Source organism: Triticum dicoccoides, chromosome 3A (genome assembly GCF_002162155.2).
Source record: "Triticum dicoccoides isolate Atlit2015 ecotype Zavitan chromosome 3A, WEW_v2.0, whole genome shotgun sequence".
NCBI lineage: Eukaryota > Viridiplantae > Streptophyta > Magnoliopsida > Poales > Poaceae > Triticum > Triticum dicoccoides.
In genome coordinates this window covers 605,041,081-605,059,703 of record NC_041384.1, presented here as the reverse complement: position 1 = coordinate 605,059,703, position 18,623 = coordinate 605,041,081, and the positions used below count along the sequence as shown (strand labels likewise).

Here is an 18,623-nt window from a genome sequence, read left to right as displayed (position 1 = left end):
ATAAATCGAATATGAACCCCGCCAGCATGATGCGAAGCTCCTGCCCGTGCGGAAGAACAGAGACCGATCCGCCAAATCCATCGATTTCCGTCGTTTTTTCGCAGAATTGCGTGTTTAATCACATAATAAATCAGCGCACACACAAATAAAACAATGGAAGTCGATCAAACTAGCCAGAAACGCTGCTCGGTGAAGAAGTTTGCTACTGCCCCTCTCTGCGGTTTAGAGCAGTAGAAGAAAGCAGTGCGCATAGCTTTCCAATGCAGTTTAGAAGTGTTATGAGAATATTATTCTCATAATATTATGAGAATAGACCGGCTGTATATATGTATATATATATATTAATTTTACTAAACTAAACCAACACCACAAGTCTGCATACAATGAATTTACTAGGTAGGGATCATATAACATGAGGCAGATGGATGATTAGCAAACATGCTGGATGGCCAAGAAATGAACAACATATAAAATACTCCTACTACTATAGTAGTTAAGATGATGAGACAAAGGACATCAGCATGCAGAGTTCCTGATGCACTGGTGTGGCCCAACTTGGCTGCACCACACCGTGGCACAGTTGTTCCATGGAGCTCGACCATGTGTAGGGCTTCATCATCGCCGTGGAGGTCCCGATGGTCGTCCTGGTCCATGGAGTGTGAACCTTATTATTTCATTTCAGAGAAAGCGTTAAACACAAATGGCTTGTATACGGATCACTATGGACAAGCAAACTTCGCTAATAAATATGAACAAGGCCTACTATAGCATAACAGGTAAGGAGTTAGATTAACTCAAGTATTGGTGGCTAATATACCTATTATTTCATTTCAAAGAAAGCCTGAAACACAAATGGCATGCATATAGATCCCAAGGATGAGCAAACTTAGCTAACAAATATGAACAAGGTCTACTATAACATAGCAGGCAAGTATTGGTGACTAATAGACCTATATTAAGAGTAAACAAAACTAGCTCGAAAAACAACTCTATAGCACTGATATTGATGCATTCAAGTTACTACCATTCAAGTGTGCATACATATCATAATGTTCCAGGTATGCATACACATTTGTTCATCTTATATAACAGAAAAAGGAGCTAGGTTCTCTCCAGGATTATAGCATTTGTACAGTAATCCTGTAATATTGTACTATCTTTGCTTAGTGAGTTACAGATCGCACCATAATATCCATAAAGCCACAATATCCTGTAATTGTTGAATGACTCATGGTACAGCTTGCATTGTTAAAATGCAATGAACCGGGATTTGACTTACACATATGGTTAAATAAAAAAACTTAAGGAATTAGTTAGAATCTCATATCACCCATGATCCACGGATTTAGACTGGTATTATATCTTACAAATCAAACTGAAGAAGTTCATTTCTAGCCTAACTATAATCTCAGGCCAACTACTGTAAGATGCAGGGAGCAAAGAGCTCACCATGGCTGTCATGTAGCCGACATGGAAGAGGCAGCATGTCCATCCAAGCAGAATCAGCAGCACCAATGGACGGGTCCGGAGTTGTCGCCGCTCCTCCTTGTGGATGCCGAGGTCGGAGACGCTGGATCCATGTGGGCATCCATCTCCCATCCTTGCAATTAAAACTTTAAACTAAAATTAAAAGGCTCCATTTCCAGTTAAAGCCCTAAACAGAAAACAGAGGTAGCTGGAGTAAGAAATTGTCTTTGCAATTTACCACAAATTTTGCGAAAGTATGCAAGAACATGTGCAACGAATGTTCAAGTATTTGTTGACACTTGATAGACTGACTTAATCTCAAACTTACTGTTGTAACATAAACCAAAGCTATATCAGGATTTTAGAAAATCAAGTCAGAACTCTTGTGCACAAGGAGAAAAGATGTATTGTGCATAAATTTATATCTGAATCCGAAATTTAGCCATCATATGTGAGAATTCAATTTTATCAATGTCTGAACTCTAGTCTAGTCTGATTCCTGAAAGGGGATATGAATCAGTAAAAGAAAATCAAGGCCCCCTGCCCTCCCACTTTCCTAGAACAAAATGAGTACATGAGAAGCAGCTATATAGGACTGATGATGCATGTACTACCTGGGAAAGAGCCACTTATGTGAGTTCACTTGTTAATTGGCTAGTTGAGTTCTACTGATAACCACTTAAATTGTGCTGCTATATATATACACCAACAATCTGTAAGGCAAGACCATGGCAGGGATCTAGTTCTCACCCAGCAGAGTCCCTTTGGGAGTTAGATGAAAAATCACCATGCATGCTAGTGGTCTACTGGAAGCATCACAAAGTTAATGTTTTGCTTACCACACTACTATCAGTTGACATCATGCTGCCCCCGATGCCAGACACGAGGTAGATGACACCAACTCTCACTACAACGAAATTGACGGGATTAATATCAGTTTAGAATGTTCAGGTAATGGGAACGTCAGTTCCATGGACGAACGCGTACCGAATCCGAACTGCTGCTCGAGCCTGAGCCCGACGAGCATGAGGCTGAGCATGTTGGCGAGCAGGTGGATGACGTCAGTGTGGAGCCATATAAGGTCACGAGTCCCACATGAGCGGCGCGGGCACCAAGGGCGCCAGGTCGGCCTTGAGGGGCGCCACGGCCTTCGGGGACGACGAGGCCGCTGTCATCGCCGCGGAGCCAGCCACCCACGAGGGCGGCCAATAGGCTTGGCCTGGACGTGCTTAACCTTAGAGAGGATCTCCCGTGGCCACCATCGCTACTGCAGCTGCTAGATCCGAGCTTCGGGGATTGGGGATCGGGGAGACGAAACCCTAGCTGCAGCGGAGGAGGAAGAAGAGCTGGGAGGGGGAGCGAGGTTCGGGTGCAGCGCAAGTAAAGGAGGGCACCGCCGCCGGCGACGGGAAGAGAGGGGTGAGGGAGAGGCCGGGACGAGGGGTGGCGGCGTTGATCTGGATCGGGGACAGAGAGAGGAAGGCGGCGGGCAGAAGGAAGGGAGGAGAGGTGAGAGAGAGAGGTAGGGTTTCCTGCGGTGGTTTTTTCTCCTTTTCTTCACATGGATGGATGGACGTGGGATTGCTAGCAATGGATGGTAGGATGTCTGCCATGTCATCGATCTGTGTCACAAATGGTTCCACCAATCAGAATCCAGCTTATGTAGTTGTGTTTTTTTGTTTCTTTTATATTTTTACCCTCTTATTTCGGGTAAACACTCAATGTATTAGCCTCATGTTGTATGTTTTAACGAACCAATATTGTGCATATATGTGTATCTTAGGATTTCAAACAATGATGATTTTGTGGTCTTTATTTGCATTGCACAAAATAATCATTTTCCATTTTTCGAGCGACCAAAATGCATTTTTTTGTGAAGGATCTACCAAACAATTGTTGCAAAATTGGACCAAATCAATTTTTTAAAATACTAGGCCATATTTAATGCATAGTTGACCAAACGGTTGGGTGTCAAAAGCTTTTATCCACCTCTCGTGAAAAAGACAAATTTTCACCGATTCAGCTAGAAGCGGGTCAAATTTGAACTGCAGTCGCCTTATAGTTTGTTCTTTATTTTGTTTCAAAAATTATTTCTAGGTACATAAGTATCTATTTAATTATAGAAACGTCAAAAAAATTCCAAGTTTCAACCGCTAGCTAGAAACGTTCATGCCCGCCATTTTGACCGCTATTTGAAAAGGGCATGAAAAATTCAAAAAAAATCAAAAAAATTTGGAAACCTTCGCATTGTGTCATTATATGTGACCAAGTTACCAGGAAAAATAATAAACTTGTAATATGGTAATTATTTTTAAAAAGTGTTCTCAGAAACGAGCTATCGTGTGTGAAGATGCATGGCTATAAAGCCAAATAATGAATCTTATGGCCACATTCATGGCATAGTTTGTTCAAATGATCTCATATTTTGCACAAGGGTGCATCTTGAAATGGCAAATAATGTTGGCTAAGGAAGTTTTCATTTTCTTTGGACGAAAAATTCATTTTCCATTTTTGAGTGCCCAAAATGAGTTTTTTTTTGTGAAGGACCTACCATATATTTGTTGCAAAATTGGACCAAATCAATTTTCTAAAATACTAGGACATATTTAATGCACAATTGACCAAATGGTTGGGTGCAAAAAGCTTTGATCCATCGCTGGTGAAAAAGACAAATTCCCGCTGATTCAGTTGGAAGCGGGTCAAATTTGAACTGCAGCTGCCTCGTAGTTTGCTTTTATTTTTTACAAAAATCATTTATAGGTATATAAGTATCTATTTAATCATAGAAACACCAAAAAAATCCAAGATTAAACCACTAGCTAGGAACGGTCATTCCTGCCGTTTTGACCGCATTTTGAAACGGGCATACAAAATTCAAAAAGAAATCTAAAAATTGGAAAACCTTCGCATTGTGTCATTATATGTGACCCAGTTTCTTGAAAAAATAATAAACTTGTAATACAACAATTATTTTTAAAAAGTGTTCTCAGAAACGAGCTATCATGTGTGAAGATTCATGGCTTTCAAGCCAAATGATCAATCTTATGGCCGCATTCATGGCATAGTTTGTTCAAATGATCACATATTTCGTACAAGGGTGCATCTTGGAATGGCAAACAATGTTGTCTAAGGAAGTTTTCATTTTCTTTGGATGAAAAATTCATTTTCCATTTTTTGAGTGCCCAAAATGAGTTTTTTTGTGAAGGGCCTACCAAATATTTGTTGTAAAATTGGACCAAATAAATTTTATAAAATACTAGGACATATTTAATTTACAATTGACCAAATGGTTGGGTGTCAAAAGCCTTGATCCACATCTGGTGAAAACGACAAATTCCCGCGATATAGTTGGAAGCGGGACAAATTTGAACTGCAGCTGCCTCATAGTTTGCTCTTTATTTTTTCCAAAAAATATTTCTAGGTACATAAGTATCTATTTAATCAGAGAAACATCAAAAAATTTCCAAGATTAAACCACTATCTAGGAACGGTCAAGCCCGCCGTTTTGACCGCATTTTGAAACGGGCATAAAAAATTAAAAAAAAATCAAAAAATTGGGAAACCTTCGCATTGTGTCATCATATGTGACCAAGTTTCTAGAAAAATAATAAACTTGTAATACGACAATTATTTTTAAAAAGTGTTTTCAGAAATGAGCTATCATGCGTGAAGATTTATGGCTTTCAAGCCAAATGATCAATTTTATGGCCACATTCATCGCATAGTTTGTTCAAATGATCTCATATTGTGCACAAGGGTGCATCTTGGAATTCCAAACAATGTTGCCTAAGGGAGTTTTCATTTTCTTTTCACGGGAAATACATTTTCCATTTTCCGAGTGCCCGAAATGATATTTTTTTGTGTGAAGGAACAACCAAATAATTGTTGCAAAAATGGACCAAATCAATTTTATAAAATACTAGGTCATGTTTAATGCAAAATTGACAAAATGGTTGGGTGTCAAAAGTTTTGATCCACCTCTGCTGAAAAAGACAAATTCTCGCCGATTTAGTAGGAAGCGGGTCAAATTTAAACTGCAGCTGCCTTATAGTTTGCTCTTTATTTTTTTCCAAAAATCATTTATAGGTACATAAGTATCTATTTAAGCATAAATACATGGTTTGGTGGTGATACGTTGAGGTTTGGATGGTGGCCCAAGGCCCCAACTCCAAAGCGCGTAGACTCACATGCCCGCCGCGTGGTCACCGTGTGACCGTGGCGTTGCCGTGCATTTTGGGAAGCCTAGGCATGCCTAGTAGGTTTGGCACTCCCCAAGTAGATGCTTGGAAGAAAATAACAACAGAAAAATCTCACGAGGAGACCGAACTATGCTCAAACATGAATTAGAAGCCAAGTGTTTGATTAGCGGTACGAGAAATTCACAAGGCCAATGGGCCTGAGTTTTGGCTGAGGATGATCATCTACTAGGGAGACTGTCTTGGCAATTTTTCAGCTCAAATGGAGGAGTTTAGATGGCACTTGCTTTGCAAAGTACCACATCGGGCAGAAATATGGATGTTGAAGCTTGGCTGAAATGGATAAGTGGATTGAGCTGAAATTTTGTGGAGTATGGTAATTTTGGCATAGTAAATCACTATAAAAAGTTTATACAATTTGGATAATATCCTAGATTGTACTTCCTTCACAAAGCTTCTCTCTGGATAGAAAGTTTAGAAATTTGTTGAGGAAGATTTAATAGGCAAATGGAGCTGAATATCAGAATGTGGCAATGGTTTGTATATGTAAGATGGCACAAAAAGTTTGAGGAAAATAGGAGGTGTCTAGATAGCATTTGCTTTGCAATGTGCCAATTTGGACATAAAATGGAAATTGAAGCTGGGCTTACATAGATGATTGGATTATTCTGAAATTTGGTGTAGGGGGTTTCGATAGTTAGGGTAATGTCCTGGTAAATTTTCAGCAATTATAAAGCAACATAAAATGTAGTTGCTTCACAAACTGAAAATATTACCAGGAACAAAGATTCGATGGTGAGCTCACATGTACAGTTAGATAGTGCTAAAATTTTATGTAGAGCTATGAATTCAGCATATAGAACATGTGGCAAAAATTTAACTCATTATGATATTCCTATCTTGTACTTGCTTCACAAAGCTTCTAGGTGAATAGAAACTTTGAAAATTTGCCGAGGAAGATTTACTAGGAAAATAGAGCTGAATATTGGCATGTGGAAATGATTTGGGAATGGAAGATTGACCAAAAAATGTGAGGGCAATAGGAGTGGTACAGATAGCACTTGCTTTGCAATGTGCCAATCTGGATAGAAAATAAAACTTGAAGCTGGGCTCACATAGATGATTTGATTGAGCTGAAATTTGGAGGAGGGTGATAATTTGGGCATATGAAGACACTGTATAAATTTCATGCCATTTGGATGTGCATAGATAGTACTTCCTTCACAATGCTTCTATGTGGACAAAAACTTTGGAAATTTGCCGAGGAAGATTTACTGGACAAATGGAGCTGAATTTTGTCATGAGGCAATGGTTTAGATAGGAAAGAGTGCCAAAAATTTTTGAGGGCAATGAAGAATATCAAAATAGCACTTACTTCACAAAGTGTTGTTTTGAATAGAATAGGAAAATGAATATTGTTGAGTTATTTTTGAACTAGGTGATACGTCTCCAACGTATCTATAATTTTTGATTGCTCCATGCTATATTATCTACTGTTTTGGGCAATATTGGGATTTACTATCCAGTTTTATATTATTTTTGGGACTAACCTATTAACCGGAGGCCCATCCCAGATTTGTTGTTTTATGCCTATTTCAGTGTTTCGAAGAAAAGGAATATCAAACGGAGTCGAAACAGAACGAAATCAACTAGAGAAGTTATTTTTGGAACGAAAGCCACCGGATAGACTTGGACTCCACGTCAAGAGATACGGGAGGTGCTCACGAGGGTGGGGGCACCCCCTAGGGCGCGCGCCCCTGCCTCGTGGGGCCCCCATAGCTCCTCCGATGTTCTTCTTCCGCCTATATAACTCCATGTACCCTAAAACTTCTAGAACAGAGATTAGATCGGGAGTTCCGCCTCCAGAAGCCTCCGTAGCCAACGAAAACCAATCTAGACCCGTCCCGGCACCCTGTCGGAGGGGGCAATCCTTCTCCGATGGCCATCTTCATCATCCCGGTGCTCTCCATGATGAGGTGGGAGTAGTTCTCCCTCGGGGCTGAGGGTATGTACCAGTAGCTATGTGTTTGATCTCTCTCTCTCTCTTGTGTTCTTGAGGTGATACGATCTTGATGTATCGCGAGCTTTGCTATTATAGTTGGATCCTATGATGTTTTCTCCCCCCTCTACTCTCTTGTAATGAATTGAGTTTCCCCTTTGAGGTTATCTTATCGGATTGAGTATTTAATGATTTGAGAACACTTGATGTATGTCTTGCCGTGGATATCTGTGGTGACAATGGGATATCACATGATTCACTTGATGTATGTTTTGGTGACAAACTTGCGGGTTCCGCCCATGAACCTATGCATAGGGGTTGCCACACGTTTTCGTCGTGATTCTCCGGTAGAAACTTTGGGGCACTCTTTGAGGTCTTATGTGTTGGTTGAATAGATGAATCTGATATTGTGTGATGCATATCGTATAATCATACCCACGGATACTTGAGGTGACATTGGAGTATCTAGGTGACATTAGGGTTTTGGTTGATTTGTGTCTTAAGGTGTTATTCTAGTACGAACTCTAGGTCTGTTTGTGACACCTGTAGGAATAGCCCAACGGATTGATTGGAAAGAATAACTTTGAGGTGGTTTCGCACCCTACCATAATCTCTTCATTTGTTCTCCGCTATTAGTGACTTTGGAGTGACTCTTTGTTGCATGTTGAGGGATAGTTTTATGATCCAATTATGTTAGTATTGTTGAGATGACTTGCACTAGCGAAAGTATGAACCCTAGGCCTTATTTCCACGCATTGCAATACCGTTTACGCTCACTTTTTATCACTTGTTACCTTGCTGTTTTTATAATTTCAGATTACAAATACCTTTATCTACTATCCATATACCACCTGTATCACCATCTCTTCGCCGAACTAGTGCACCTATACAATTTACCATTGTATTGGGTGTGTTGGGGACACAAGAGACTCTTTGTTATTTGGTTGCAGTGTTGCTTGAGAGATACCATCTTCATCCTACGCCTCCTACGGATTGATAAACCTTAGGTCATCCACTTGAGGGAAATTTGCTACTGTCCTATAAACTTCTGCACTTGGAGGCCCAACAACGTCTACAAGAAGAAGGTTGTGTAGTAGGCATCAAGCTCTTTTGTGGCGTCGTTGCTAGGGAGGTGAGTGCTTGAAGGTATATCTTTAGATCTTGCAATCGAGTCTTTTAGTTTCTTGTTTTATCACTAGTTTAGTTTATAAAAGAAAACTAAAAAAATGGAATTGAGTTTGACTCATACGCTTCATCTTTTTAATATCTTTCGTGAGTATGATGGAAAGGATAATTGTGCTCAAGTGCTAGAAGAAGAGATCTCTAAAATGTTTGGCACTAAATATTTGAATGATGAGCATGATTGCAATGTTGTTAGTACGAATTCTTTGAATATCCATGATGCTAATGATGATTGCACTAGTTATGATGAAAATACCTCGTATAAACATGTCAATTTTTGCGGAGTAGACTGAGTTTGCAAGTACACACCAAATAGGGAAGATAGATATTGCAAGAGGCATAAGTACTTAGAAACCAAATTGTTGCAAGAAGAGCTAGATGAATGTGCTGAAAATTTAAGATATCTTACCCATACTTGCGAACTTTGCAATGAACATGGTCATTTAAATATCAAATGCAAATTGTTTCATGACTGTATCGTGTCCAAAAATTGTGATGACTTGATTTCCCTTGCACATCATAATGAACTTAGTTTGCTCTTGGGTTATGAAGAAATGAAACGTATAACTGAGGGTATTCCAAAATTTAATCTCGATAAACTTCTTGGTTTTGATCTAGAGAAGATTTATATGTATTGTGCGGTGAATTGCATTGAAAATCCTTATATTGCCAATTACATAAAGAAAAGAAAACAAATAGAAGATGAAGAGAATGCTAAATAAAAGGAAGAGACTTCCCAATATTCTCCTATTATTTCTTATGATGAATCAGGTAATGAAGAGGGTCCCTCTATTCAACCAATCTCATTAATAAGGAGCTCCAAAAAGAGGATTGAACCCACGCATGATGTGGTGAAGAAGAAGAAAAGAAAAAGGAAGAGAGGTAAAAAGATATCTCTCCCAAATAATGCTGCTCCTATTACTATTGTGCCTCATGAAAATATAATTGTGGAAGATAATGATACTTCTTATGATCTTGAAAATCTTTTTGGTACTTGCTTGGAAGAATATAATAATTGCTATACTATCGGTGCTATCTATACTATTAATGATGAGAGTGATTATGCTTATGATATGAAAAGGCCCAAGCTTGGGGAAGCTATGTTTGATGAGGATGACATATTTGAGAATATATTTGCTGCAATTAATGTTTGTCCCAGGCTTGGGGAAGCTATGGTTAATGAAGATGATATTTTTGGTCTCCCAAGTTTTGATATGCAAGTTTATAATGATGATAGCATGCCCCCTACTTATGATGATTATTGTGATGATACTTATGCTATAAAAAGTAGTGATTATATTTATAAAACTTGTCATGATTATGATTACCCCTTCTCTGAAGCTTACTCTTTTAATATGGAAACAATTTATAGTATTCGAGTTTCCTATGATACTCCCATTATTCATGAGAAGAATTTTGCTTGTGTGGAGAGTAATAAAATTTCTATGCTTGTAGATCATGAAAAGAATGATTTAGGTGCTGGTTATATTGTTGAATTCATTCATGATGCTACTGAAAATTATTGTGAGGGAGGAATATATGCTTGTAGGAATTGCATAAATATCAAGTTTCCTCTCTATGTGCTTAAAGTTTTGAAGTTATGCTTGTTTTATCTTCCTATGCAAGTTGATTCTTGTTCCCATAAGTTGTTTGCTCACAAAATCCCTATGCATAGGAAGTATGTTTGACTTAAATGTGCTAGTCACATTCTTCACGATGCTCCCTTTATGTTACAATTCTTATCCTTTATGTGAGCATCATTGAAATCATCATGCCTAGCTAGGGGCATTAAACGATAGCGCTTGTTGGGAGGCAACCCAATTTTATTTTAGTTCCTTGCTTTTTGTTCCTGTTTAGTAATAAATAATTCATCTATCCTCTGTTTAGATGTGGTTTTATGCTTTTAATTAGTGTTTGTGCCAAGTAGAACCATTGGGAAGACTTGGGGAAAGTCTTGTTGATCATGCTGTAAAAAACAGAAACTTTAGCGCTCACGAGAATTGCTGCCATTTTTAGTTGGAGAGTGATATTTAGTTAATTGGTTTTTCATATGATTAATAGATAAATTTCTCAGGTCCAGCAATTTATTTGAGAATTTTATGAGTTCCATAAGTATACGTTTGATCCAGATTACTACAGACTGTTCTGTTTTTGACAGATTCTGTTTTTCATGTGTTGTTTACTTATTTTGATGAATCTATGGCTAGTAAAATAGTTTATAAACCATAGATAAGTTGGAATACAGTAGGTTTAACACCAATATAAATAAAGAATCAGTTCATTACAGTACCTTGAAGTGGTGATTTATTTTCTTATACTAACGGAGCTTACGAGTTTTCTGTTAAGTTTTGTGTTGTGAAGTTTTCAAGTTTTGGGTAAGAATTCGATGGACTATGGAATAAGGAGTGGCAAGATCCTAAGGTTGTGGATGCCCAAGTCACCCCAAGGTAATATTCAAGGACAATCAAGAGCCTAAGCTTGGGGATGCCATGGAAGGCATCCCCTCTTTCGTCTTTGTTCATCGGTAACTTTACTTGGAGCTATATTTTTATTTACCACATGATATGTGTTTTGCTTGGAGCGTAAATTTATTTTGTTAGAATTTTCTTGCTGTTATTTAGAACAATGTTTTGCATCTTTTATTTCAATAAAAGTGGCATTGATAGCCTTTACTATGCCTATTTTAGAAGTCCACATGTTGCTGTTTGAAAACAGAAAGTTTACCGCTGTTGCAATAATTCCCTAGAAAAGTCAGAATGTGATTAAATGTTGAAACCTTTTGCATATTAAGATCTGATAAATTTAATACAGTGGGATTTTTCTTTCATAATTTTTGGAGCTAGGGAAATATGGATGTTGCAGCATTCTTTACAGAATATCCTGTTTAGGAAGATTGCTGTTATGTTTGCATTGTTTGTATATGTTATCTTCCTTAATGATTCTATTTGAGGATAGGACTATTAAATATGCAGAGGCATTTAGTATGAAATGTTGAATAATAATTTTCGTGAATTTCTACAGTAGAGTATGATAAGGTTTTTGGCAATGGTTTATACTAACTTATCTCACGAGTCCTTGTTGAGTTTTGTGTGGATGAATCTTTTGAGATTTAGGGAGACCGTGATATGATAGGAATTAAGGAGGCACAAAAGCTCAAGCTTGGGGATGCCCAAGGCACCCCAAGATAATATTTCAAGAAGTCTCAAGCGTCTAAGCTTGGGGATGCCCCGGTTGGCATCCCACCTTTCCCCTTCAACAACTATCGGTTAGTTTCGGTTGATCCTAAGTTTTTTCTTCTTCACATGATGTTTGCCATCCTTAGAATGTCATTTTATTTTTCTTTGCTTGCTGCTTGAATAAATTATCAAGATATGAAATTATTAAATGTTAGAGAGTCTTCACATAGTTGCATAATTATTCGACTACTCATTGATCTTCACTTATATCTTTTGGAGTAGTTTGTCTTTTGCTCTAGTGCTTCACTTATATCTTTTAGAGCATGGTGGATTTGTTTTATAGAAACTATTGATCTCTCATGATTCACTTAGATTATTTTTAGAGTCTTAATAGCATGGTAATTTTCTTAAAATCCTAATATGCTAGGTATACAATATTAATAATAAAATTCTCTTATGAGTGTTCTAAATACTAAGAGAAGTTTGATGCTTGATGATTGTTTTGAGATATGGAGGTGTCGTGCTAGTTGAGTAGTTGTGAATTTGAGAAATGCTTGTGTTGAAGTTTGCAAGTCCCGTAGCATGCACGTATGGTAAACGTTATGTAACAAATTTGAAACATGAGGTGTTATTTGATTGTCCTCCTTATGAGTGGCGGTCGGGGACGAGCAATGGTCTTTTCCTACCAATCTATCCCCCTAGGAGCATGCGCGTAGTGCCGAGGTTTTTGATGACTTGTAGATTTTTGCAATAAGTATGTGAGTTCTTTATGACTAATGTTGAGTCCATGGATTATACGCACTCTCACCCTTCCATCCTTGCTAGCCTCTTCGGTACCGTGCATTGCCCTTTCTCACATAGAGAGTTGGTGCAAACTTCGCCGGTGCATCCAAACCCCGTGATATGATACACTCTTTCACACATCTTCCTCAAAACAGCCACCATACCTACCTATTATGGCATTTCCATAGCCATTCCGAGATATATTGCCATGCAACCTTCCACCATCCAGTTTATCATGACACATTCATCATTGTCATATTGCTAGCATGATCATGTAGTTGACATAGTATTTGTGGCAAAGCCACCATTCATAATTCTTTCATACATGTCACTCTTGATTCATTGCATATCCTGGTACACCGCCGGAGGCATTCATATAGAGTCATCTTTGTTCTAGTATCGAGTTGTAAATAAGTAGAAGTGTGATGATCATCATTTAATAGAGCATTGTCCCCAAAAAAAGAGAGAAAGGCCATAGAAAAGAAAGGCCAAATAAAAAAGGCCAAAAAAGAAATGCCAAATAAAAAAGGGATAATGCTACTATCCTTTTCCACACTTGTGCTTCAAAGCAGCACCATGATCTTTATGATAGAGAGTCTCTTGAGTTATCACTTTCATATACTAGTGGGAATTTTCATTATAGAACTTGGCTTGTATATTCCAACAATGGGCCTCCTCAAGTGCCCTAGGTCTTCGTGAGCAAGCAAGTTGGATGCACACCCACTATTTTCTTTTGTTGAGCTTTCATACATTTATAGCTCTAGTGCATCCGTTGCATGGCAATCCCTACTCCTTGCATTAACATCAATCGGTGGGCATCTCCATAGCCCATTGATTAGCCTTGTTGATGTGAGACTTTCTCCTTTTTGTCTTCTCCACATAACCCCCCTCATTATATTCTATTCCACCCATAGTGCTATATCCATGGCTCGCGCTCATATATTGCGTGAAAGTTTATAGGTTTGAGATTACTAAAGTATGAAACAATTGCTTGGCTTGTCATCGGGGTTGTGCATGATGAGAGCATTCTTGTGTGACAAAAATGGAGCATGACTAAACCATATGATTTTGTAGGGATGAACTTTCTTTGGCCATGTTATTTTGGGAAGACATGATTGCTTAGTTAGTATGCTTGAAGTATTATTATTTTTATGTCAATATAAACTTTTGTCTTGAATCTTATGGAACTGAATATTCATATCACAAGTAAGAAGAATTACATTGAAATTATTCCAACTAGCATTCCACATCAAAAATTATATTTTTATCATTTAGCTACTCGAGGATGAGCATGAATTAAGCTTGGGGATGCTTGATACGTCTCCAATGTATCTATAATTTTTGATTGCTCCATGCTATATTATCTACTGTTTTGGGCAATTTTGGGCTTTATTATCCACTTTTATATTATTTTTGGGACTAACCTATTAACCGGAGGCCCAGCCCAGATTTGCTGTTTTATGCCTATTTCAGTGTTTCGAAGAAAAGGAATATCAAACGGATTCGAAACGGAACGAAATCAACTGGAGAAGTTATTTTTGGAACGAAAGCCACCAGATAGACTTGGACTCCACGTCAGGAGATATGGGAGGTGCTCACGAGGGTGGGGGCGCCCCCCTAGGGCGCGCCCCCATGCCTCGTGGGGCCCCGTAGCTCCTCCGACGTACTTCTTTCGCCTATATAACTCCACGTACACTAAAACTTCCAGAACAAAGATTAGATCGGGAGTTCCGCCGCCAGAAGCCTCCGTAGGCACCGAAAACCAATCTAGACCCGTTCCGGCACCCTACCGGAGGGGGCAATCCTTCTCCGGTGGCCATCTTCATCATCCCGGTGCTCTCCATGACGAGGAGGGACTAGTTCTCCCTCGGGGCTGAGGGTATGTACTAGTAGCTATGTGTTTGATCTCTCTCTCTCTCTCTCTCGTGTTCTTGAGGTGATACGATCTTGATGTATCGCGAGCTTTGCTATTATAGTTGGATCCTATGATGTTTTCTCCCCCCCCTGTACTCTCTTGTAATGAATTGAGTTTCCCCTTTGAAGTTATCTTATGGGATTGAGTCTTTAAAGATTTGAGAACACTTGATGTATGTCTTGCCGTGGATATCTGTGGTGACAATGGGATATCACGTGATTCACTTGATGTATGTTTTGGTGACCAACTTGCGGGTTCCGCCCATGAACCTATGCATAGGGGTTGGCACACGTTTTCGTCGTGATTCTCCGGTAGAAACTTTGGGGCACTCTTTGAGGTCTTATGTGTTGGTTGAATAGATGAATCTGAGATTGTGTGATTCATATCGTATAATCATACCCACGGATACTTGAGGTGACATTGGAGTATCTAGGTGACATTAGGGTTTTGGTTGATTTGTGTCTTAAGGTGTTATTCTAGTACGAACTCTAGGGCTGTTTGTGACACCTATAGGAATAGCCCAACGGATTGATTGGAAAGAATAACTTTGAGGTGGTTTCATACCCTACCATAATCTCTTCGTTTGTTCTCCGCTATTAGTGACTTTGGAGTGACTCTTTGTTGCATGTTAGGGTTAGTTTTATGATCCAATTATGTTAGTATTGTTGAGAGGATTTGCACTAGCGAAAGTATGAACCCTAGGCCTTATTTCCACGCATTGCAATACCGTTTACGCTCACTTTTTATCACTTGTTACCTTGCTGTTTTTATAATTTCAGATTACAAATACCTTTATCTACTATCCATATACCACTTGTATCACCATCTCTTCGCCGAACTAGTGCACCTATACAATTTACCATTGTATTGGGTGTGTTGGGGACACAAGAGACTCTTTGTTATTTGGTTGCAGTGTTGCTTGAGAGAGACCATCTTCATCCTACGCCTCCTACGGATTGATAAATGTTAGGTCATCCACTTGAGGGAAATTTGCTGCTGTCCTACAAACCTCTGCACTTGGAGGCCCAACAACATCTACAAGAAGAAGGTTGTGTAGTAGACATCACTAGGCAAGGAAGGTTTTTGACATATTTGATGAAGATATGATCCAAACAATTTATGAGAATTTTTTGGGAATTTTGGGAATAACAGAAATATAGGTTGCTTCACAACCTAGGGCAAAAATTGACACATGGACATGACACATAGGCAAAACTGGTGAGATGGCGCCTAGTCATCACAACCCACCACAATTACAAGGCTATGACCATCTATATTGGTCATTAACAACTAGAAATATGGCAGCGGACCAACGCTGTTTGCTTTATGACCATTTCGTGTAAGGAAATTACGACCTTTCTGACCAAAATGGTCGCAATGGTTTAGGGTTTGGAGCCCCCCGAACAGCTTTTGACCAATTGGTCTCAAATGGTCATAGATCTATGACCAATTCTTCCAGGGTCACTGACAGAAGGTCACTAGTTGACATATTTCTTGTAGTGAGAATGAACATCCTAGGTCGTAAAATTTACTGGATTATGACCACAATATGTTGTAAATAGAAGTCTGGCACGTTCAGAAGCTCTTTTGCCCACCTGAAACTCCTTTTTTTGCTCTTCCACATACCCATCCGTCAAAACCATGCTGCTGATAAACTTAAGCCTGATGGACAATAGTAACCTCGCATTCAGCAGGAAGAATGTGACAAATCTAGTGTTTGCACGGTTGGCTACATATCGTTCTAGCACTATTGTCTTCAATTGAATCTCATGAGAAGTGAGAAAATCCCGATGCTTACGAATCCACCGATTGGTGATAACTTTCTTACCACGTCCTGTTGCCTAAATAGACATGAAGATTGAAAATAGTTAAGGTCTAAAAAAAGGAGTGTCGAAAGAGAAACAGCTGAACAGTTAATTCTAGTACACTATATGCGGGCTTCCAATGTGCGTGAAATTATCACCTTTATATACAACTTCTCCAGACATGGAAAGCATTGCAGCAAGACAATAATCTTGTTCAGATCAAAACTATCCATTTGGATATATAAGATCTTGACAGAATCCAGCACCATTGATAGGCCATCCATGGAGAAACTCTTCATTGAGCATAGAACATAATATTAGTACAAAATGTGTACTCCAAGATGACATATAACTTATGCGTAGAAATTTAAAATGCAGCTTATGGTTACAAGTGTAGATGATAATGTAAAGTACCCGAAGAACTGTGGAGCCAAACACCATATTGAAATGAGCACAGAGATCATGTATTACACCCAAGGTCTCCAGTTTAGGCGCAGAGAGGACGGTTATTTGCAATGGTGAATAACTAGAATCAATGATCAACATTTGAAGTGAAGGGGCATGTTGGATGATGAGTTGCCTTCCGTCAAAACAAATTCCAATTCTTACAAGGTTAGCGACTTTATTTGGAGACAACCGATTCTAACTGTGAAAACAAGCACCAAGCACTCCAGGGCAGGGCAACTGGAGTGGATGATGCTGTGCAATGAGGCCTCTGATATACGAACCCGCACAAGTGAAAATTTCTTCAGAAATGGGAGTCGAAGGTTTAGTACCAGATTGTCTGGTAGGTCGCACAACGCAAAGGTGGTGGTGTGGAGAGAGGAGGAAAACCGCGAGATGGACATCGGTGCTGAGGGCACAGGTAGATGGCGTTTGGTATCTGGTAGGTGATTTCCAGCGGAATACTAGAACTCAAGCAGCTGTAGTTTTGTGAATTCAGAGGATTTCAGTCATGCGTCCACCATGCAGGGCATGGTATGCTTGCTCAGGTAGCATGACGAGATGCAGAGGCTTTGAACGGAGCCCTGGTGGGAGGAGATGATGGCTCTGGGGATTTCAAAATCATTGAAGAGAGATAGCTGACGACAGTCGAGATTAAGGGGTTCGACACGCCATAGAGGGTGCCACCGAATTGAGAGGACTTGGGTGCGACAGCAATCCTTGGTGGGGAGAAGCGAGACAATCTCCCCAAGGAAGGCGTCCGGGAGATCGCTGATGCGGTCCACCCGAGATTCTACGGGTTCCTGGGATCCGGTGGGGGCGGGGTCGCTGCTTCTCCCGGCGCTATGGGGTGCGAGATCTACAACAGGCATCGCCGCTGGCGGGAGCCTCATCTTCTTGGCTTTGGGGTCAGCCGACTCCATTTTTCTCGAGGGCGTCGCGTCGCGCTCACAGATTTGAGCATAGTAACGAATGACGAGCCTAGTTGTAGTGCGAGTGAAGAAGAAGGGGAGTTGGGGTTTTTATGTAGTAGTGAGGAAGAAGGGGAGCTGGGGTTTTATGTAGGAGTGAGGTGAGGAATTTGGGGGTATGAGTGGAGTGAGCTGACGTGAGGTGGGTGGGAGTGAGGAGGAAGAAGAACACCCAGGTTTTTTGGGGGCGGTGTGTTGGGTGTGGGTAGCGCCTCTCATTAAGTAAATATATGGACTTTTAAATTGATTTTAATATTTACTAGGGTGGATGGGTTGTTTCGTCTTCTCCCTCACAGTCTTCAAGAAAGGCAACACTCGCATCTGCCACTGTTCTTCTCTCCCAATGAAGGGAAGGTAAGCGGATCCGTGATGTTGGTATATTTTCGTTCAGAGAAAAAAAGAACTTTTGCAAAGCAATAACCAATCCTCACTCTCTTTTTTGTTTCATTGTCATTGGGATTGTGTTTTCCTTTCAGTGGTCTCCTAGTATTCGTATGTTGCATGATGGGCCAAGGAGAACCAGGGAAAGATCTGCCGATATTGGAGCAGACACGGGAGGCTGATCCCCATGAGACAGAGAGCTCCAAGAAGATGGAGGGAACCACCGAGCCGACCCAGATACGCTCACGGCCACTACTGAGATGGTCAACGCCACGTTTGAGGTTACAGCCCCCGTGGCACTGCA

General features: G+C 39.8%; 1 protein-coding gene across 1 annotated transcript; it reads right to left on the bottom strand.

Moving 5' to 3' along the window:
* Positions 1-392: 392 nt before the first annotated feature.
* Positions 393-2,825, bottom strand: LOC119272654. Its single transcript, XM_037554097.1, has 4 exons — positions 2,455-2,825; positions 2,307-2,374; positions 1,450-1,600; positions 393-664 (listed from the first exon to the last, which is right to left on the bottom strand). The coding sequence occupies exons 1-4, from the start codon at positions 2,504-2,506 to the stop codon at positions 393-395; spliced, it is 543 nt and encodes a 180-aa protein (XP_037409994.1). The 5' UTR covers positions 2,507-2,825.
* Between the last annotated feature and the right edge of the window lie 15,798 nt (positions 2,826-18,623).